Source organism: Poecilia mexicana, unplaced genomic scaffold (assembly GCF_051168715.1).
Source record: "Poecilia mexicana isolate PSO_F unplaced genomic scaffold, ASM5116871v1 scaffold_7, whole genome shotgun sequence".
Taxonomy (NCBI): Eukaryota; Metazoa; Chordata; class Actinopteri; order Cyprinodontiformes; family Poeciliidae; genus Poecilia; species Poecilia mexicana.
Genome location: NW_028263376.1, coordinates 18,250,969 through 18,274,204, shown reverse-complemented (window position 1 = coordinate 18,274,204; position 23,236 = coordinate 18,250,969). Strand labels below are relative to the sequence as shown.

Here is a 23,236-nt window from a genome sequence, read left to right as displayed (position 1 = left end):
AGCCTCATCTGAATGCAGAAGCAGTCTCAAGCTCTCCACCTGCATCTTTACTGCTTGAAGAAGAGCAATCATCTTTTTTCCCCCTTTCAAGACATCTATAAAAAACACAAGCGGAGTCCGAATTTCCTAAATGCCATGAAACGAGTGGCTGAACCTTGTTTGTTTGGGTCTTGATGTTGCAGCACATGCAAACCTTCATATTTCATTCACTTTCATGCAGCTCTGCTCGTTATCTCGCTCTGTCCTGCACAGACCGAACACACAGACTTTCCAGTGCCTGCTCTCTCCCTCGTCTGCAGACGAGTAGAGACGGAGGCAGGCTAGAGTGAGGAGGGGCGAGAGGCGAGCAAATGAGGTGTGGGTAAAAATTATAGGGGGGACTGGAAGAGATTGCAGCAGCCCAGCCCTGAATCAGGAGAAAAAGAGAGTGTGGAGGGGGAAAGAGACGGAAAACGGGAGTTGTTAGGTGCAGGATCCTGAAGATTTGGGTTTAGTTGTGGCAGTGCTGCGTGCAGATCTGCATCCTCCATCGACGCTGGGAAACAAGTGCCTTTTGTGCCTCCCCCCTGCTGCAGAGGGGGGAGTGCGTTTACTGGCGTTCCCGGAGGGAGAAGCCAAGAAGTCTCCTCCAATCAGCCCTTAGAGCTTCCTCTGATCTTGATGGACATTTATCACTGACCTGAGACAGGCACTGCTCACCACTCCAACCACCTGGAATGTTCTCAGCGCTCTCATTTCGTTTATTGACTATAAAATCACACTTTGACGAGGATTCGACAATCAGCCTGACCAGAAAAAAAAGGGGAGGGATATCTGGACATGCTGGATTGTTTTTCATGATGGACTGACTTTTCCACGTGCATTTTTTTTTTCTTTTCCCCAGCGGAGGACTCTTTTTCTTAAATGTACGAAGGCAATATTTACCCTGTCATGTCGTGTTTGTCATCCTGAAGGAGATGAGAGGCAGAGCATCATCCTGACAGTCATGTAGGGCTGACACATGTAGATAGATATGAAGCAGGAGAAAATGGAAAAGGGTGACAGTTGGAGCACACTTGCCTGCTGAGCGCGTCTGGCGCCTCGCTCTCCAGAGTTTGGGGTTGTTTTGGCCAAGTTGTCATGCTTCTAATTGGACAGAGATAGCTTTCATCTCAGTGTGTGGCTGGTGAGAGGAGTCGGAGTTTGGGGGATTACAGGCTTTACGCAAAAAGGAAATAGGTACTGTGGAGCCTTGACTGAGGATTAGCTTGTGCGACCCTGTCGATGGACCTCTCAGACAAGACGATCCTCGCTCAAGGATTAAAGAAAAAGATGAAGGTTTAACCCAGACGACGAGACTCACAGGAAGAAGACAGGAGAGGAACTTGCATTAAGATTGAGATCAGGTCCCTGCAAACTGTGAAAAGAGAGGTCTTTAGGGCAACTATCAATATTGAGGAGCATGTCTGCAGAATTTCAAGGGGGAAAAACCCTTTCTTCAATATGCCAGCAAATCGAACTGATCCATGAGCTGTTTTTTATTGATTTTCTCTCAACATCTTGAAGTGTTGTCTGATTACTGCTCAAGAGGTCACTAATCTAAACATAATCCATCACTAGTTCACCCTGAAGCAGTTTGAGTGCTGAGTGAGCCACATCCGAGGACTAATGGAATATTTCTGAGACTCACTGTAGGTGCAGTTAATTTAAATGCCTTGTATTGTTCTGAATAAATAGTGGTGTGTGTTTGTAAGTAGAACAGCTTGTAGCTCAAAGGATGGTGTGTCGCAGGTTACCTTATCTTCAGTGCACAGGAAGGGCTTGCAGCTTCTGGCTAATGGTGTCATGGGCACAACCTGACACAAAGCTTTCAATCCCACTCATGCCCTCAAGGAGTTTCAGTGCAGTTGCATTAAGAAATACCTCTAACCATACGCTGATCCTTAAGTAGATGACCAGAGCAAGACAGAGTGCTGACTCGGCTTTAAGCAAAGACACATTATCTCAGCAAACCTGGAGAGCAAAGCAGGAGGGTAGGACAATGTGGGACTGAGGAGTAAGAGGCAGCCTCCTCAAGTTGTTAGATGGTCTCATTGTTTGAACGGGTAGCACTGTGAGAGTGGGGGAGTTCAGCCACAGCGGGCGTCTTCTGGGAGTAACTACTCGATGCTGCAGCTCTACACCTCTATGACCCAGAGTAGCTGGCTACAGCAGGAGTTCTGCACCATCGCGTTTGTCTGGGAGAAGCACTGACACGTCTGAAACTGGTGCCTGATTGATTAATGAAGCACAAACCTGCAGGACAATTAGAGTGTGAAGAGAGATCCGCCAATAAGCACACAAACCTCAATGGAAATAAAATGATTTCCAACGTTTGAGCACAACAAAAGACAGCGGATCAGTGACGCAGCCGATTAAACTGTGCCCTTCCCTGCTGTGGATGAGTTGTGTGTCACTCTGAAGAGGACTGGTGTTACACACCACAACCCCCTGCGAATGAGGGTGGGGCTCTCCCACTGCCACAGACAAAGAATACTGCCTTAAGAACCAAACTTCAGTTGGAGGACCAGCAGGGTCCGTCATTCCCTGCCAGCCGTCGCCATGGGGTGCAACATGTGTGTGGTTCAAAAGCCTGAGGAGCAATACAGGGTGATGTTCCAGGTGAGCGCTCTCCTCCTCTGAGCTAACACTGACCGCCTTACAAAAGTATTCACATCCCTTCAACTTTTTATATTTTGTGCAATTAGAACAGGGTGTCAAACTCATTTTCACTTTGGGCTAATTAAAGATCATGAATGTCCTCCAAGGGCCAGTTGTGGCAGAATGTACTGATAAAACTACCCATTAGCAAACAGTCAAAACTATGAATACAAAGTTGGCTCTGCATTTAATGAGTTAAATAATATTGTCACATTGATGTACTTTGGCGGTTTGCAGATAAAAACAGCTTAGACTTGATTGATAAAATGATATGCACACATTTATTTTGAAGGATCTATTTATGTAGCTATCTGGAGTCTAGAGGGTCACATAAAAACTTCTGATGGACCAGATTTAGCCCCCGCGCCCTGAGTTTGACAACAGCTAATGTCAATGCATTTTCTTTTATTGCCATTTTGTGGCACAAAGAAGTTCACGGTTCTAAAGTGAAAGAAAAATTATAGCTTTAATTTTCTGACTTCTTTATTGGAAAACCTAATCTAATTTGTATTTTATCTCTCTGAATTAATCCTTTTTAAAATGACACATGTAGAGACTGAAGATTTGACCCGTTATTTTGTGGAAAATAGGTGAAGCTCAGCCAGAGGCTCAGCACAGACACATTTAGGTCAGGACTTTGAATAGGCCATTCTTACTTATGAGTGTTTTTTGAAATATTTGTAGTGAAGCTGAAATATTTTGAATGTTCATAGTCAGCCATTTGATCCAGAAAACACTGACATAAACCAAACATTAACATTATAATATTAGCTTAAACTCAAAAAAGGCAACAGCATCATCATCATTAATAATTTAAAAAATAAGTCTTAGCAACACCATTAGCAACATGCTAACCAGAACATATAAGCGTCAAATAAACCACAGCAACCTTCATAACTGATTTTAAGCAAAGAACAAATGAAAGTAGCGGATTAAAATGTAAATAAAAAAGAGCAAAGCAATATGGCAGCTAAAACTAATAAAACGTACTTAAGAACAGAAGCTGTAGCTTACCGGAAAATCCTCGACTGCCGTCGTCATTAGCAACGTTATCACCATGGCAACGAGAAACTCTGGTATCCGGGCGCCGACAAATGTTTATTATCTTTACCTAACAATGTTTATTTAGCTTCGAGAAGAGTACTGAGTCTGTCGGTGGAAATTCACTGCTGATCATTTTTATTTTTTTCTTCTATGTTTGTGAGGGCGGCGCTCCAGCGCCCCCTATGGACCAGACGCCAGTGGTTTTTAGAGTCCTAGTGGACAGGGAACTTCCATCCCGACCTCAGCAGGTTTCCTCCTAGAATTGCCCCGACTTTATCTCCATGCAATTTCTATAATCTCCAGCTTTTGCTGTTAATGGAGAAGTAAAATATCCCCACAATGCGACACTAGCACCGCCACGTTTCATGGTGGGCATGCTGTGTTGTTCACAGTGATGCTACATGTTACCCTTCTTGACCAACATGGTGCGTTTTCTGATCATCACACCTTCTGAAGGCAATTCGTTGTGTTATTTTCTTATATTTTAGCGTATCGGAGCAAAATAGGCTATGCTAGTAAGGCTTTTCGGTTTTTATTCATAGAAATCTTAATAATTTTCCTTCCACTGAACAGCTATTATCTGCTTTGTGTCGGTCTAACACATAAAATAAAGCTGAAATCTTGTTGCTGTGCTTGTAATGTAAGATGAGTAAAACACAGGCGGTATGAATCATATGCAAGGCATTGTTATGGAGAGTCACACTTCACATGATGTTTTTTCCTCTTTAGCAGAAAACAACAGACATTACTATATCTTACACAAACAAATCATTAATTTCAAAAACCAACAGCTTTACAAGCTTTTTAAATCATTAACGCCATCTTGTCAGATATCTTCATGGGCAGAAATAAAACAATACAAATCAAAACATCTTCATGCTAAGTCACAAAACAAAATAAATCAAATTAAGCTGAATTTTGGTTGAAAATGACGTAAAACCATTCTTTTGGCTCGATGTTCATCTCCTTTTATTGTTTTAAATGCAGATGTAAGCTCATTATCCTATTATCCGTGCTCCTAATTGCAGCATGAAGCAGTCATTCAGCGACAATGATAGTGATAATTAGAATAATGATGCTTCGCTGTGATTACGATAGCATGAGAGCATCGAACGGAGCAAAAGTAGACGGAGCCTCAGAGCCACAAGGATGGATGGGTTGTTAAACCGGGGTAAAGTGAAGAGAGGCGTTGCCACGGTTACAGCCTCCCCACCACCTGCCAACAGAGACCTCAGTCTGCCTGTGAGTAAGCTCATCATCTGGCTGTGCTTTGCCACACAAACGTTCCTGCTTGGCGACCCGGTGACACATCCCTCAACCCTAAATAGATCTTCATCTTAACAGCGCATGAAAAACGCTCGGCACTCACGGTTATGCAGAGCAACACTTAGTATCTGTGGAGCCCCAAAGCCTCAGCTTTGGGGCTCCACAGCTCTGTTGCTGTGGAGCACGCAACAGAGCAACAGCTCTGTTGCGTGCTGGACTTGGCTGCATCTGGTGCCAGAGGCAATGCCAAAAGAGAGAGAGCGAGAAGCACAGGAAGAGTCCAAGGAAAGGCAGGCTAATGAGTTGAAAAGGGAGCAGAAACATGCAAATGAAACCAGGAGAGAAAAAGGCCAAACTCATTTTTTAAGGTCCTTTTTTGTCTTACAGCTCGACCTTCAAAATAATTAATATGAATGCTTCGTATAGCAAGGGGGAATTAAAGTACAAAAGCTCTGGGAGGGCCCACTAATCTTGTAGGTGAAGGCCGAGGAGAAAAATGGTGCATGGAGGCTGATTGTGAATCCAGAGGAGGTTCAACATCAGCAGCCTTATCCAACAAAGAAATAAGGCAAACAATCCCTGAAAGAGTCATCTCTGGCAACAATCTGCCTCTTTAAACGTCTCCAGAAACTAAACATGTTCATCTTTTTTGTTTGTCTGTGCGCCATGTCACAAGCGATTGACAATATGGACTTAAAGTTTTATCACAACATTCTGTTTCTATTGTGACAACGATAAAAGTGACAATAAGAATGATTTTTTAGGGGACTGTATGACTGTGTGTCACAATTACAGTCCCACAAATACAAATAATGCTCTCGAAAAACGTTCCCATTTGTAATTCTTTAGGACGCCAGTCACATAAAGAAGTGTGATTTAAGCTGCACAGAAATACTGCGCCTTTGTATTTATTGATGCTTTCATCAATAAAAAACAGAGGAGAAAAAAGTAAAACTATCAATACTGATATCTTTGGGTGGGTTAAACATCATTAATTATATATGATCAACATTCTTATCAGAATTTTATCACGATAAATAAAAAACATAAAATTTACCAAAACCTTTATTTGGCATTCAGCTTCAACGCACCACAAATCTGGAGCAAACTGCCGTAAAACTGCAAAACAGCCGAAACATTGAGTTGCTTCAACTCTAAACTAAAACCCCAGTTGTTTAGAGTTTCTTTTGAAACATAATTAATGAAACATTAACAAACATTTTGACGTGTAGAGACTTGGAAAATGTAGTGTTTTAATAGTTGATTTTTGTGTTTTATGATGTGAAGCACTTTGAACTGCCATGTTGCTGAAATGTGCTACACAAATAAAATCTGATTTATTACCAAATATTTTCACCTAAATTCTACTGCAAATATATTTGTTTACTTGAAATAAGACAAAACTAACTTAGAAGTAACCCTTCAGAAAGATATGCAAGCTTGTTTTAAGTCTTTAATTCTTCAATATTGATGGAAAAGTTCTAGTTTCATTTTCAGATTATTTCACTTATGGGAAAAATGTCTGAGTGAAATAATCTCAGTAGAAATAGATCATTTTCTTTGAATTATTGATTTAAAACAAGCTCATGTATCTTGCTGAAAAGTTACTTGTAAGTTAGTTGCATCTTATTTAAAGTGTACCAAGATATTTGCACCAGAAAATATCTGAACTAGACCAAAATATGGGAAAATGTATTTTTGTAAAGTGGATTTATCTGACAGTGAAACTACTATTTTTTACTCAATATTAAGGAATTATTTACTTAAAACAAGCTCCTATATCTCGCTGAAAAGTTGCTTGTAAATTTGTTTCTCTTATTTTAAATGTACAAATGTATTTGCACTGTAAATTAAACAAAAAAAAATAAAAAAGATTTTATGTTTGTGCAACGAAATGATGCGATAAACGTCCATCCCTATTAGCTAAAGTAACAACAACAAAAAAAACCCACAAATCTTTGGAGATGAAAGGTCAAAATCAAACCTTGGGTTCATGCAAAAGATTTCCCTGATCTGTCAACATGAGCTCCGCTGTGCTGCTGCCGTTTAGGAGCGTTTTCAGCTCCGGCTGACACAGGCGCGGGCGTGGCGACGAGCAGAGTCCACAGCGACAGCCAGGAAGAGTGATGAAGCATGGAGAGATGTCATGTTGTGTGCAGAGCCACTGCAGGGATGTTGTTTGTGCAAGGTAAACAGATACTCTGGGATGGATTTCTATAGACAGCGGTCTGTTAGAGCTGAAGCAGCACGGCTGGTTGGAGGCAGAGGAGCGTGGGACAGCAGAACAAACGCAGATGGCATAATGAAGCAGCAGAAGAGCCGCTGGCTGCGAGTCAACATGCATTCAGATACTAATGGAAACTGGGCTGAGCTGGCACATTTTCAACGTAAAAAACAAAACTATTAATCAGACGAGGGATGATCGTGGACGGCATGCTGCTTTTTTAAATTCAGTTTGATTTCTTGCGTGTAATAATCAGAAAAACAGAAAATCTGGCTGTGCAGCCGCCTGATTAGCGCTGATATCAGGCCAAATAAAAGGCAAGAGGTAGACGTAATTAAATCTTAGCTTTATGGTTCTTCACGCTCTGTTCTTCTGCTTCACAGGATCCAAGTCTGGGGCTATTTTTCTTTACTCAAGTGTAAAATTTTAATTCAAATTAGGCTTGTCTGTTTTCAGACAATAATTACAGAACTTCACAGCTTAAGGCAACGTTCTGCTGCTAATTCAGGCCGTTAAATTCAACTATATAAATGCTTCTCTTGCTGAAGGAATAAAAGTCATGCATTATACATTCGGCCCTTTGCTGCACATTCGTTTCACTCTGGTTCTCGGTACACACCCATCGGCATCCGTCCCATCGATACCGACTGTAGCCTCAGGTAACGAAAAAGGAGAAGCTAATAAATTAGACACAGCAGCAACAGCAGAACTGTATTAGAAACATAAAGCATATGTTGTGTTTACCATGCATTACCTGACCCACACAGACCCACACTGACACGACAAACCGGCAGCCGCTCGCTTCTTCTTCTCTCTCTCTTGGCTCTGTATGGAGCAGGAGGCAGTTTCCATGGCAACGCGTGTCGTTAAACAAACCTAAGTGTGCCGTCGTTCAGCGTGGCACGCAGAAACAAGCCGACGTTCGACCAGCGGTAAACACATCGGGACCTGCAGACAGATACGGGCTGGAGTCAGGGAAGACAAACGGAGACAGAGACAAGAAAACTCTGCTGAAAAAAAATATTAACGCTGCAAAAACACAAAGTCCTACCAAGTATTTTGGTCCAGTTTCTAGTGCAAATACAACTCTGGGCCCACTGCACTGAATCCCACTGAAAACCTCCTGGTTATTCCACCAAATACTGATTTCTGAACTCTTCCTGAGTTGAAACATTAGTGTTGTTGTTTCTAAATGAATATCAACTTGTTTTCTTAGCATTATTTGAGGTCTGAAAGCTCTGCATCTTTATTATTTTGACCATTTCTCATTTTCTGCTAATAAATACTACATTTTTGCTTTGAATTTCAGAGACATGTTGTCAGTAGTTCATAAAATAAAATAATAATGTTCATTTTACTGAAACATTTATCTATAAAGAGTAAAATCAGAGAAACTGATCATTTTAAGTCGTCTCTTAATATTTTTCCAGATCTGTATATCGGTACAGTTTACATAAGACAAAACTAACTTACAATTAACTTTTCAGCAAGAAATAGGAGAATAATTCATTAACATTGATAAAAAATGAACTATTTCTACTGAGATTATTTCACTCATAAGACATTTCTCCCATGTTACAAGTGAAATAATCAGCCAGTCGAACTCGTATTTTTTATTCAATATTAAGGATTATTTACTTAAAACAAGCTCCTGTATTTTGCTGAAAAGTTACTTGTAAGTCAGTTATGTCTTATTTAAAGTTTACTGAAATATTTGTAAAAACTAGACCAAAAACACTTGACAAGATTTTGTTGTTTCATTTGGTTTTAAATTTATTTAATCTTCCAACCAATAAAGGGAAGCAATCATCTTTTACAGAATATCCATGTGTATATCAGCTGTAAACCATGTTGCAAAGATTTTTACAGTCTTAAGCAGCAGATCCCTCACTAACGCATGAAATGTTCCCCTGATGGTTATTAATGACCAATATTAAAGGAAGCTAAACACACCAGCAACAACAATGGAACTGAAACAACATGGCGGTGAGTTCAGTTTGCAACATATGCATTCAATTCAATTCAAAACTACTTGATTTGTCTCAAAGGTAAATTAAACATCATAACTCATATTGTCTAAGCATCTTCACAGAATCAATGTGGATGACGATGAAGGACAGGAAAGAGCTCCAGTAGCTGTCAGTCTCACAAGATATCTGAATATGCCTCTGACTGAAAACTGTGGTTTTATGACAGCCCAGTTGTTGTCATGACAACGGCTCAACTTCCTGGCAGCAGCAACATGTCATGGCTGACGCTATCAATCACTGCTAATCCACCTCATTTGCTTTCTCTTTAAATTTATGTCGACTGTTTGGTCAAAAAGCTGCTGCACTGGAGTCATAATTGATCCTTATCTACTTCGATCAATGGATGAAATCGATCATTTCTCCCTGCTCTTTGCTATTCCTGTCACGATAAACTGTCCCAGAATTTATAGCGATAAACGATAATATTGTTCTGAGACCATTATCAAGTAATGCTAATGGCATAATAATGCAAATACACATTCTTATGAATGAAACAAAAACAACAGAAACGACAAATAAAATTATTAAGTCTCTGTAAACCAAATTTTCATTTAAAAAGAGGCTAGTTCATGCTAAAACACCAAACTGAAGACTTTTATCATCCAGTTTTTGGCAGAAAGAGAGAAACGGGAAAAATAAAAGAAATCATGCAAATGGAAAATATTGAGATCATTTTAATTTATCATGCGATTAATTGATTTATTGCTCCTCTTTGATCCTGAAATATGAAAACATCTCCTATAAGTGTTTACATTTGTTCCTGCCTTGATGTTTTATGACTCATTCACATATGATTTTAATTAATTTCTTATTTAATGGAAACACAACATTCGCCATCAGCGGAATATGGACTAATATTTGCGAACATTTGTAACGGAAACGCGGCTCCTGGTCTGTTTTTCACGGTCCTTCCTCTCCTGCTGCTGGATGTCAACCAGCTGGAGCTGCAGATGGTCAGCCCAGTCCCCAGATTAATTGATTTTCTGAGGAGGTGACTGCCGCAGTCTTCAAAGCAGGGGAGATGAGAAAAATCAATTACTGAACAAGTGGAATCCGATGCGTTCCTGGTGAGGATTTCTGCGCTTATAGGAAAGCTGTTTGAAATGAACATGAAGCAAAACTCTAGAGAGGAAACGTTAGCATGTGACTTTTGGAGTGTTTTCTTTTATCCTAATGTGGCGTCGCCTGTTTTCATCTCAGCTCCTGTGATCGGTTTGCTCTTTAAAGGACAATTAGATAACAATAATTATGCAGCAGCCGTTTAATAATTTCCCAGGAGCTCCTGGTGGGAGTCTGTTTACCTCCAGTATTCTTCACCTCCTTGTTTTCTTTGTTTCTCCCCCTCTTCTTCTCCCCGTCTCCTGCTAAACATTTCATGCTTTGCTTTTTTCACACTTTGCATTTCTTTCATCTCTCCACATCAACCCCACCCAGAGCTCCACCGCCGCTGCTGATACCACGTCTCCCACCCCCCAACACGGCGAATCCTCAAGTACTTTTTATGAATTTTAATTCCAGTTTTTTAACACATTCAAGCGCTGGGTGTGGAGACCCGGCTGATCATTATCTGGAAGGGAAAAAAACATGTGTTGCTTATAAATAGAAGATGGATGTGATGACCTACTAACTCAGATAATAGAGAACAACACGTGGAAGCGGTCGAGCTTGTGATGCAGAGCAACCATTACCCTCCATGAAGTCGTCTTCAAAGCAATCTCAGCACCTCTCATTGATAATAAATGAGATCCCCTCTTCTTTTTCTTCCATCAGTATTCATACCTGCCACTCATGACCACAGACCTGTCTACTAACGGCTCTGAGAGCAAACAGCGCTGAGGCTGAACATACGACCACAGCGCTTTGTCACACATTTTCTTCTGTCATAGATTTATTCTAAGATATTTTGTGCATTTGTTTTATTCACAAAATCCTGTAAAGTCAGTATTATACATTTTACAAACAAGCGTCCTGTTGTCTACTGTTGGATGCAGGGCCGGCCCAAAGCAATGCGAGCCAAGCAGCTGTTTAGGGTAAACTTTAGCAAAAACTCCAAGTGTGTGTCTGAGGTGAATTTTTGGTAAAAAATAAAAAATAAATAAAAAAAGATTGTGAGATTACAGTGAGTGGAGTATACAGAAATTTTAATCAAGTAAATTAATTTGATCTCCCTTTGGGATTATTTAAATATTTTTGAATTGAATTAACACTAGCAATACTTAATAATAAAATTACTAAAGCAAAAGAGTAAGGGGTAGTAAAAATATTCATAAAAGTGCATTTGTTTAAAAAAAATGGACACATAAGACAATAATCATGCATTTAAATACATTAAACTTCAATGTATAAATAAAAAGAAGATAATACTTCATATTTTTGCATGGCACTATTTTATCTTATACATTCACACAAACGTCTGAAAACATGTTACTGATTGTTTGGTGTATTAAAATAGGTTTGTATTGTGGAAAAAGTGAGGGGATGCAGACACTTTCTGCATAAAATCACGAATTCAAGGCAGAAATATTTGCACAATGCAGAACATACAGATAACAGAATACTAATTCATTTCCTCACCAAACTGCCATGTTGGCTGCAGAGCATCTCGTTTGCTGCGAAGAACCTCATTAAGACAGACAGTAAGATTTATGGGGGAACATTAGCGCAGGGAAGGACAAACACACACAAGGAGACGGAGCGGCTGAAATAGATGGAGGTGGAGGAGGGCGAGGCGGCGGCTCTTCTGGGAGGGGACGGAGCCGACAGAACTGCTGAGGCAGCACGGCGAAAGAAACCCAGAGTCCAGAAAGGCAAGAGAGAGACGCGTGGGGACAGAAAACAAGAGACGAAAGGAGAGAAATATAGAGACACATAAGAAATAAAAAAGAAGTGGAAAATATCAAGGGAGCCGAATGTGGCAGGAAAGTTTTTTCGCTTGGCTGCACAGGGGAACATTGATTTGACATGCAATTACTGGAAAGGGGACATGAGATGAGAGAGAGGGAGAGGAGGGGATGAGCGAGAGACGTGGAGTCGGTGACGTCCAAGGTCAGCAGCTGAATGGTCAAAGACGGGCTGAATCCCGACTCATTTTCGGTCAAAAATGTGGCTCAACATGTCAGTTTAAATCACCAGTTCTGCCCGTTTCACCAGCTGCTGCAGGCTGATCTGAGCCAACGATGAAAACACTGTAAAATGGGACCTGTTGTATTATTTTATGGTGCTGAGTTAAAGCCCAAAGCGCAGCTGGCAGTGACAGGAATACGACGGGTCGTAACCGTAAACCAGCAGAAACAAATCAAAAGAACAGATTATCAAACTGCATTTTCTTATCGGGCGATGTCTGTAAAGTTACACTGTAAAAAATTAACAGGTTTATTTAGCCTGTTATGTAGAAAAAATGTAGATTCTCTTTCTGAAGTCATATTTTCACCGTTATTCATTCATATTAGTTTAGAAACTGTTTAGCTTTCAAATTAAATATTTATGTTGCTGACTAAATATTTAGATCCAAACTAAACATTTATTTCCAACCTAAATATCTATTTTCAAAATTAAATATTGAGCTCAGTCCTAAATATTTAGTTTGGAGGATTTCTACAAAATTTCAGGCTTTTTGTCATAAATTTCTGTCTTTTGGTGGTATAAAATGTCCTTGTTTTTTTTTCTAGAAAATTTCTGAAAATCTAAAAATTTCAAAGTTTTTTGACTTTTCGAACTCAACAATGTGTTTTATTTGAGAAAACTTTGAGATTAAACTCAAGATTTCTGAGGTTTTTCTCACAAATTTCTGACTAAAATCTGTTTTTTTCTAGAAAGTTTCAGAAATTAATATAAAAAATTCAGATTTTCGGCAGAAGTTTACTTTATTTTCCGTCAACAATGGTCCTAATACGTTGTCGTATTCGCATTCACTTTTTAACCTTGGTTATCTCCTTTACTACCTGTTACAGAAATCTAATTATTCACTAAAGCTCCGTTTTTATTGCTTTTTTTCTGTTTCTCTTTGCAGAGGGGTCATGTAGGCAACATGCTGTGCTCTCTTGACGCTGACGGTCGATTAAAGGTCTCTTTCATTTACCTTCTGCTCTGCTGTTTGGCGTTTTCTGCTTGCAGACACTTGGCTAAAGGATATTCACCTCCCTTTGTGTACTAACAAGGTTGCAGTTTGTTTGTAGGTACAGTAGCAGGTTTTCATGTGAGCCATTTTAAAGGAATAGTATTACAAGAAGAAAATCATATTTTACAAGAAAATTATTGTTATACTTTATTTATTCTACTGTAACTTTTTCTCAACAGCATATTAGGACTAAAGAATTTGAGGTTAATCTCTGAAATTTTCTTGAAAAAACAAGGAATTTCTAAGTTTGAAAAGTCAAAGATATGCTAGAAAGAAAAAAAAAAACAGGGACATTTCTGAGTTTGAAAAGTTGAAAATTTTGAAATTTTCTTGTTTCGTCTACAAATTTTCTGAAATTTACTCTTCTTTTTTTCCTTTAATGGCCCTGACAGGCCGTTGTATCTAATACTCCATCATACTATTCATATTCATTGAGTGAATGAAATAAAAAATAGGAGGATATGAAATGAAATGGTTGCAGTTTTTCAAACAGATCTGTATTTACGCTAATTTTCTGATGCAGGTGAATCCGAAGGAGCTTTCTCGCCTGTCTGGAGATCCCACCCTGGACATACGAGACCCCCGGCTGTCCAGCATCCTGAAGCGGGGCGCTCGGAGACGCGCGGCCCCGGCTGCGGCCGCCGGGGGCCCCGTGGCGGTGACCATGGGCATGGCCGACTGCGTGGACAGCTGCACCCAGACGGACATCAGCTTCCAACATATGTTGACTCTGGGCCGGAGCAGAGAGCATCCCTGCGGCGCGCCGCCCCCACCCGACCCGCCGCCCTCCCCGCCGCTGCCCCCGCTGCCAGAGCCATATCTGTTCAACGAACTGTGAGTGGGAATCGCTCGATACAGGGCGTCCAAACGTTTGGTCACATGGGCCAAAACTGTGGGGTCAAAGGTATGATGGCGTAGTCGAGCCAGATAGAAAAAGAATTAATTTCCAAAAAACTCAGATTTTAAAAGTAATCTCATAAAACATCTAGAAAAAACAAGAAATTACTCGGAAATTAGAAAAAAAAAACCTAATCTCTGAAATTTTCTAATAAAACCTTAAATATTTCTGAGCTCCAAAAGCAGAAAATTGGCAAGAAAATAAACTAAAAATTTTAGATTAATTTCAGAAATTTTCTAAAAAGATATATAAAATTAAAGTTTGACTTTTGAAACAGAAATTTTTAAGGTTTTACAAGAAAATTTCTGAGATTAGGTTTTTTCAATTTCTGAGTTTTTTTCAAGCACATTTTCAACTTTTCAAGCTTAGAAATTTCCTAGAATTTTTTTGGTGGAATTTAACGTCTTTTTTAGCAAAATGTACTGAAAACAAATTAAGAAAACAAAAGTAGTCTGTTTTTTTTTATCCAGGAAGGATTTTACACATTTGCTGTAATAAAAGGAAATGCATTTACTTTTTAAATTAGTTCAGGCTCGGTCACACAAGTTTACTTTGAGTTATAAGAACAGAATTTGGGTCATTTTCTTGCAAAACACTTGCAAAACACTTTAGTTAAGTTTAATAAATTGAATAAATCTTGATTTGTGTGCAGCAAAGTTGTTTTTTCAATAAAAGTCACTAGATAAACAAGGTTTTACTTATTATGAAAGTTTGTTTGTACTTAATTTTTTTACATAGTAAGAAATTATATTGGTAATAATTTTACCCTTATTTGAACAAAAAAAGTTTAGAAAACAAATGTGTGACATTGTTGAGCTGCAGCTAGAGCCACAAAAACAAAAAAAATCTAAGGGCCACAAATGGCCCCTGGGCCGGACTTTTGGACACTCCTGGTTTACTATATCTCTAATTGTATTTTCTACAACTCTTTGACAAAATCTGAATTAATATAAGTTACAACATTTAATTTACATTTGGATCAATAACTTAGTTTTGAATTTGAAAGATATTAACTGGAGCTGATCTGTGTTGGTCCAGAGGCTGCTCCAACTGAAAGGTATTTTCCTGAATGTTTTCGTCCTCAGCTTCTCGGAGCCTGTGTACTACGACCCCACCGACTACTTCGACATCAGTCAGCACGAAGTGGACAGAAACGACGAGCTGGAATACGAGGTCAGGGATTTTTAAATCCAGAGTTGGCTTTAAAAACTCTGTAACTCAAAGTAACTTTTTTTCCAAAAAGTTACTTTGATAACTTTTTGGAAAAAAATTTACCTTTAGGAGTATTTTTACTATGTTGTACTTTTTAACCTTTGCTTGAGTAATTTTATTATGAAGTATTGGTACTTTTAGTCGAGTAAAATTCCTGGATATTCAACCCACTGTGAGTAACTTCACTGAATGAAGCAAAAAAAAAAAAAAATCAACAGAATCAACTGACTCACTCACTCTTTGGTTACCTAGCAACTCACTCTATGGTAACCTAGCAACAAGTAACTGAGCCAGCAGCAGTTTAACATTTCACCATGGTGCCTCATGAGTGCTTAAAAATGACAAACTAACAGTATTTCAGATATTTAAAAACAAAAAAAAACTAATCAATGATTATTCAACTCATATGAAAGTCTTTTAGCTTAAGTTTTTCATCCGTGTCGTCGAGTTCTAAGTAGAAATATGTTTAAGTAGTGCTGTTCTTCCTTGAGTACATATTAACTGTGACCTCTGACCTCCACTTTACCTGCTCTAGGAGGTGGAGCTGTACAAATCCCGTCAGCAGGACAAACTGGGTCTGACGGTGTGCTACAGAACCGATGATGAGGAAGACCTTGGGATCTACGTGGGAGAGGTGAAGTCAAGACAATTTATATTAGTTTTTAGATAAAGACTTTTTAAATGATTTTATGGTTTTTAATACCTTATTTTATAAGGTGAACCCAAACAGCATCGCTGCGATGGATGGACGGATCCGTAAAGGAGACAGAATACTACAGGTATTATAAACCTTTGAATTTTTTTCATGTTACATCTACCAACTTCAATGTGTTTTATATGTAGACCATCTCAAATTAGCCCATACTTTTTTACAAATAAAAAAGTATGGGCTCTGGTCTGCACTTTCACAATTAGTTCATTTTTTAGCTTAATTGTTTTTAATTTTACTGTTTTAATCTTGTTTGCTCTGTGAAGTGACCCTGAGCATCTTTAAAAAGAATAAAAAGTGAACTGAAAATAGAAAAACTTTTGTCTAATTTCTATATTAGTCTTTGAAATAAGGCAAAACTAACTCCCAAGTAACTTTTCATAAATATATTAGAGCTTCTCTTACGTCAGTAATTCTTGAATATTAATAAAAAAGTACTAGTTCAAATGGCAGATTTTGTAGCATCAGAAAAATGTTTTGTTAAAAGTGAAATAATCTTCCAGTGGAATTATTACCCCTTAATCAATATTAAAGAATTATTCACTTCAAATGAACTCCTATATCTTGCTGAAAAGTTACTTGTTAATTTTGTCTTATTTCAAGTGTTATAAAATATTTGCATGATAAAGTCCAGGTAAGACTTTGTGTTTTTGCAGTGTGTTATGTATTCCTTGTAAAGCTGCAGCTGTGCCATATTTTGTATCTTTAGATAAAGATACAAAATTTGCTGAGGGAGATGTCTGGTATTGGTACCATATGATTAAATTACACATAGGCGGACTGTATTTTCTAAATACAAAGTAATGCATTTTTTTTTAACCTCACAATTTTGCACTATTTTTTTGCTAGGCTATTAAACTCTCAGTAAAATAAATTGTAAGTTATTATAATGTGAGAATCTTTACAGTGGTTAAGTTAGGGCTGGACAATAAATCAATAATAATATATCAATATCAATAGATAATACATCAGATAGAATATTCACTGAACTCTGATCCATAACCGCACAGCATTCTGGGAGATGTAGGCAGAGGAAATACTTTACCTTCTCAGCCTCTCATGGCCAGCTAAGAAAGGTTGGTGGAATCAACTAACCTCACTCACTCTTTGGTTACCTAGCAACTCACTCACTCTTTGGTTACCTAGCAACTCACTCACTCTTTGGTTACCTAGCAACTCACTCACTCTTTGGTTACCTAGCAACTCAATCATTCTTTGGATACCTAGAAACTCAATCATTCTTTGGTTACCTAGCAACAACTGGTGCAGCAGCAGTTCCAGTTCCATCATTTTGCCTCATAACTGCTTAAAAATAAGTGAAAACTGGATAAAACAGGAAAGGTCATGTCACCATTTCAGATATTTAAAACAAACAAACAAAAATCAATAATTATCTATATGAAATGCTTATATATTGTCCAGCCATAGGTTAAATCTGTGATTCCTTGTGAGGCTCTGTATCTTTTATGAATTCCTCCTGCATATTAATCCATGTCCAGTTTAACTGAATCCGTCTTTGGCTTATCTTATCTTTATGAGCTTATCTGGAATAAGCTCATAAAGTCATCTGCCTCTCTTCCTCTCAGATAAACGGAGTGGACATCCAGAACAGAGAGGAGGCGGTAGCTATTCTCACCAGAGAGGACAGCACTAATGTCTCCCTGCTCCTTGCCAGGCCTGAGATAGAGGTGAGGAAATCGAATATGCAGTCTTTGGGGAGGAGAGCTGCGAGACTCAATTCTGAATGCTGAACTGGAAAGACATTTTTCTCAGTTCATCTTACAGTTCATGTAACAAGATTAGGGCTTAAACAGTTAATCTGATTATTCGCGATGAACCGATTATTGAAATAATAATCAGTTAATTTAATAATCGATTAATCGTTAATGTAGTATACAAACGTAAAAGTGGACATTTTGCATAATTAAGTCAAAGTTGTGCAAGAAATATACACATTTTGCATTTAAAATAAAAAAAATTATCGATTGTAAGTTTTAGCTTCAACTGGTTTAAATTCTGTAAAAAAATATCTTAAACACCTTTTACCATCTAAATATTATTCAGCTTATCGAAAAAGCACTACATTTGATTGATTAATTTTCATATATTGATGTTCGAAGTACTTTTTTTAGCTTTGAAAAATATATATTTTCTTATTTAAATTACAAATTGAAATGTTTATTTCCAAGTTTTAATGTATTCCTAACCTAATATTGCTTAAAAAATGTAAGTGGTTAAATGAAAAATCAGCAGTATGTGCCATTTTGTAATCCAATTAATCATGAGAACAATCGAGAGATTAATGGATTACAAAGATAATTGTTAATTGTAGCCCTAAGCCAGATATTAAATTACATTTTAGAAGAAAACATCCAAATGTAAGAGGAAAAAGAAGCGTAATTCTTTATCTTTGAGTCGTCTCTTTTGCAAACATGTTAAAAACAAAGATGGTATCAACACAGAAACAAGGACAAATAGTGTAGTGGAACTCACAAGGTCACTTTTAACAGATATGAGATCCTACATAAGCAAAACGCCTCCGCCAAGGTACCTGCAAGCTTTTCCTGCTGAATATAATTACAGAGACATGCAGTGTTTATGTGAGCAGAGAAACATTTGTATTCTCTCTGTGCTGCAGGGCAGATTTAAAAGTCACTCATTAAAAACAGAGCAGGTCAAACACAGAGCACAAATAAACTCTGCTCTCTTCCAACACCTCCTTGAGTTTGAATATATGGAGACGAGTAAATGCCCACAAAGGTCTTATAAGATCTGTATTGGCCGGGCATTGTCCCACATTAGGATTCAAGGCGGGGAGAGTGGGAGAGAAGGACGAATAATCATCAGAGGGAAACGCAGAAGAACAGATTAGAGCTTGATCTGATGGTGAGGAAGATGAAGAAGTGAGGGGCTTTGTTAAAGAGGATCAATACAACACGTCTAGCAGTCTGCATGCAGTTCACATTTAAATCAAACAGATTAGACAGAATCTGCAAAGAGGAGGACGAGGAGGGTGGGAGGAAGGTGTTTAAGTACTTTCAATTTATTACATCAGCTTCTGAATTAAACTGCAACCTTAAAAAGAAGAAACTGCATAAAGTAAAAATATTATTTTGTCTCATTCTAACATTGAATACTAAAAAGTATTTTCAATAAATCCTTTTCTTTAAATCCAATTAATCAATTTCAAATCATTCAATAGAAACTGAACTGGTGAAAGTTTCTCAAACCTTTGGCGCCACCTGGTGTCAGGAAGGACAACTACTCTAATTTAAACAATAAGAGAACTGCAGACTGAAATGAAGCGTTACGATCACAATTGTTGTTATTTTGCCCCCTGATTCCAGGCCGAGTCATTTAAGAATGGGAATTTGTCAATAGAAGTTTAATACTTTAATAAAACCAACATAATCTAAATCTGGGGTTTAGTAGATTGACCACAAGCGTAGATTTAACTTTTTTCCCACAAATAAATCCAACCAGACATGTCTACCTGAAGTCAGCTAACATTAGCATGTCTCTCCCTGTTGTTCTCCTGTTTCAAAAGTTTATCACTTTGCTTTGAACCCTAAGGATAATGATTGGGATGTTACTGAAGTTCTTGTATATGTGAATTCAGATTAGTGAGAACTTTTAGCAGAAAACCGTATGTCTTTCTACATTAGAGTTAATCCCGTGAACAATGGTTGCAGGACGTTTTGAATGACACTGATTGTCCACCAGCAGTCTTTAGATGTTAGTACAAGTAAGATACGAGCCTAATTGTATATTAGGTTGCCAGTTGAAATCTCTTTTAAGTTATATTTGATTTAAAAAAAACAGCATTTTATAGTAACTGAAGATAACAGTTACTTGATTGGAGAATATGTAAGACAATTCTATCCCTTTAACTGCAAGTATTAGGAAAGATACTTGGAGTACAAGTACTAGATAATTTTCAATTATCTACATGCGTTACTAATCTATTATTTCCTTTCTCAACATTGAACCTCTCCTCTGTAATGCAAAAATTTAAATTCATCAACTGGTTAGAATGAAAACCAGCTGGATCCAGACGAGCTGGAACTGGAGCCTCTGGACAACGATGTTCATTTGAGCAGCAGTACCAGATTGAGGAGCAGCCCCTCCGTCCAAGGTGCAGGACAAATCAGCGCTGCCATCGGAGGTGTCCTCTCCGGTCACAATCACGTTCACTCGTTGAGTAGAGATTCTCCTGATTTGCTCCAGACTGTCCTGAGCAACAGCCAGGAGTTGGACAGTGGGGTTGGCCGGACAGACGAAAGCACACGCTATGAGGAGTCGTCAGAACATGACCTACTAGGGGACGACCACACCAGTGCCTCCAACACAAACACAACCAACACACCTGGAAGCATGCGAAAGTTCTTGTCGGGCAGAGGGGACACCCCACCGTTACTGCACTCCCAAGACCTCCAGTTCAGTGCCGACTCTCTGCTAGGACTGGACTGCTTCAATGGAGGAGGAGGCCTGGAGCTGGTGGAACGTTTAGAGAGGAGCTACATGGCCGATTCGATGAGGATGATGATGCCTGGGCTGACTGAAGAAGAGTGCGAGCGATACAAAGAGCTGCTGGAGATCAAGTGCTTCTACGAGAAGAACAGCAATGTTCAGGGGGTGGAACAAGAGGAAGGGGATGTCCCACTGGACGAGAATAGGAACGAGAGTCTGACGCAGCATGAGATGGCCCTTATAGAAGAGGAACTGCGCCATCTGGAGTTTAAGTGTCGCAATATCTTGAGAGCACAGAAGATGCAGCAGCTGAGGGAGCGCTGCATGAAGGTTTGGCCTCATGAGGATAAAAATGGAGCAAGCACAGGCACTGGGTTAGGAACTGGGCGCTTGGAGACAAACGGATCTTTGGTGAGTGAGGAGTCTTGTCACCAGGCTCTATCAGACATTAACGAGCTTCCTGAGAGAGAGCGCTCTGATAAAGACAGCACGAGTGCCTACAATACTGGAGGAGAAAGTTGCAGGAGCACGCCTCTGGTAAGTGAACAGTACCCATCTCTGTCCACTCAGAGTCTGGAGGGAGGACAGTCTCCTCTTCCACCCTCCACCAGGCAAAAAGAGAGATGGGACGGGATCCAAGCAAACTTAAACCAACCATACTCTCCTCAAACTCACCGGAGAGGAAGTGAGGCAAAGACATCCAGCCAGGGGGTAAAGGTTAGGTCACTGTCCCGGGATGTAGGAAGTAGGAGGGGCTCGGATGGGGGAATGAGACGCAACCCTAGAACCAATGGGACAGCTGAGAGAGCTGGTGGACGCAGTGCAGAAAACAGCCCATATCTGTCCCGCCGTCAGACGGACGTAAAGCCCCCGCAGCGCTACCTGAGCTGCATGCAGCTGAGGACACCCTCGACCTCCGAGCACCTGGGTGGACTCAGGAATCCCCCCAAAGAGGGCACTATAGAGTTAGGAGACGATGAGAGTCCAATGAGTTTGGGCAGCACATGTAAAGATGTCCCCCAAATTCCAGATGGCATTCACTCAGCATTGTCCCCTTCACTGCTGCCCGCTTCCCCCAGAATGGAGTGGAAGGTGAAGATCCGCAGCGACGGCTCACGCTATGTGGCCAAACGACCCGTGAGGGATCGCCTCCTGAAGGCGCGAGCCATGAAGATCAGAGAGGAGCGCAGCGGAATGACGACGGACGACGACGCTGTGAGCGAAATGAAGATGGGTCGCTACTGGAGCAAAGAGGAGCGAAAGCAGCAGCTGCTGAAAGCCCGAGAGCAGCGGCGGCGCAGGGAGTTCATGATGCAGAGCCGTCTCGACTGCCTCAGGGAGCGTGACAGGGAGCAGGGCGGCAGCGTGGCAGGTCAACAGGGGGCGCCTCAGCAGCAGGAACCAGCATCCATACTGGAACTCTGCCACCGGAGGAGCATGAAGAAGCGCAGTAGGAGAATCCTGGACAACTGGATCACTATACAAGAGCTGCTGGCGCATGGGAGCAGGTCTGCAGATGGGAAGAAAGTCTACAACCCCCTGCTGTCTGTTACCACAGTCTGAGCCGTTGTACACACGTAGCCGAGTCTTTATAAAAACAAATATCTCCGCCAAATAATTTTTTTTAAATATCGCATATTCAGGATCGGTTTAAGAAAAGTGTTCATCCACATGAACTCACTGAATTACTCCACTGAGCATTGTAATAAACATGCCAAACCCATAGGGGCAGTGTACTGCAAAGCTAAAACCTATATCAGCCAATCACAATCCTTCTCAAAGAACCACAACTTCCTGTTAGGAATTAAATATGGTGCCAGGAGGTTCATTTATGTGGACAGACAGAGAGATGGAACTACTTTTAAATACGGTGTTAGAAAATAAAGTTTATAAAATACAATACGATGTCGTTTGTGATTCGCGTCAAAGCAACTAACGGCAACGAATGGCATGACTGGATAGATGCTGTACGGCAGCTGATCTTTGGTCTCTGTCATTTTTCTACGACGGAGTATTATAGCCATACTGAGAAAAAGTTAAAAAAAAAAAAAAGAAAAGAAAGAAAATTACAAGAAAAGTAATAACATTATGACAATAAACTTGTACAAGAATAAAGTCATAATGTTACAAGACAAGTCAAAGTCATAATATTGTGTCTTTATTCTCATAATATGACTTTATTGCTGTACTTATTCTTGTGATTTTATAGTTGTGATGTTTGTTTTTTTTATTTTCTTAGTGTGGCCCTAATTCTCTGTCGTATTTCTCCTCCATTGATGGCCAAACAATGGTCACATGTGACATTAGCACAACATTATTTGTCACAGATTGTAATGCATGTACCTCTAAATCTCCGGTTTCCAATTCTCAAATCTCCACTTGGATCTGAATTTTTATTAATAATCGTTTTTGATTATATCAAACAGAGTTTACGTGGGAAAGGCCAAATCGCATAAAAATCTATTGAGTTTCCCAGACATCCGGCTACGTGTGGACTAGGCTTGATACTAGATGGGCAATGAAAAGAGAGTGTTAGAGAGAGATAACATAATTTGGCACACTACAGGCCCAAGTAATAAAAACAAAA

General features: G+C 39.6%; 1 protein-coding gene and 1 long non-coding RNA gene across 3 annotated transcripts in view; one reads left to right on the top strand and one right to left on the bottom strand.

The window, feature by feature from the left end:
• The window catches only part of LOC106915885 (uncharacterized), a 9,743-nt gene extending 5,616 nt beyond the window's left edge, over positions 1-4,127 (bottom strand). The window contains exon 1 of the long non-coding RNA XR_001417879.2: positions 3,694-4,127. This is a non-coding gene — a long non-coding RNA (uncharacterized LOC106915885). The remainder of the gene's footprint in view (positions 1-3,693) is intronic.
• Positions 2,464-23,236, top strand: LOC106915884 (PDZ domain-containing protein 4-like). 2 transcript variants are annotated; one of them, XM_014983821.2, is made up of 8 exons: positions 2,464-2,640; positions 13,253-13,306; positions 13,884-14,194; positions 15,344-15,431; positions 16,006-16,104; positions 16,187-16,249; positions 17,766-17,867; positions 20,212-23,236. In XM_014983821.2, the coding sequence occupies exons 1-8, from the start codon at positions 2,581-2,583 to the stop codon at positions 22,210-22,212; spliced, it is 2,778 nt and encodes a 925-aa protein (XP_014839307.2). In that variant the 5' UTR covers positions 2,464-2,580; the 3' UTR covers positions 22,213-23,236. The 2 variants fall into 2 exon arrangements, with proteins under 2 accessions (XP_014839307.2, XP_014839308.2); XM_014983822.2 differs by lacking the exon at positions 13,253-13,306.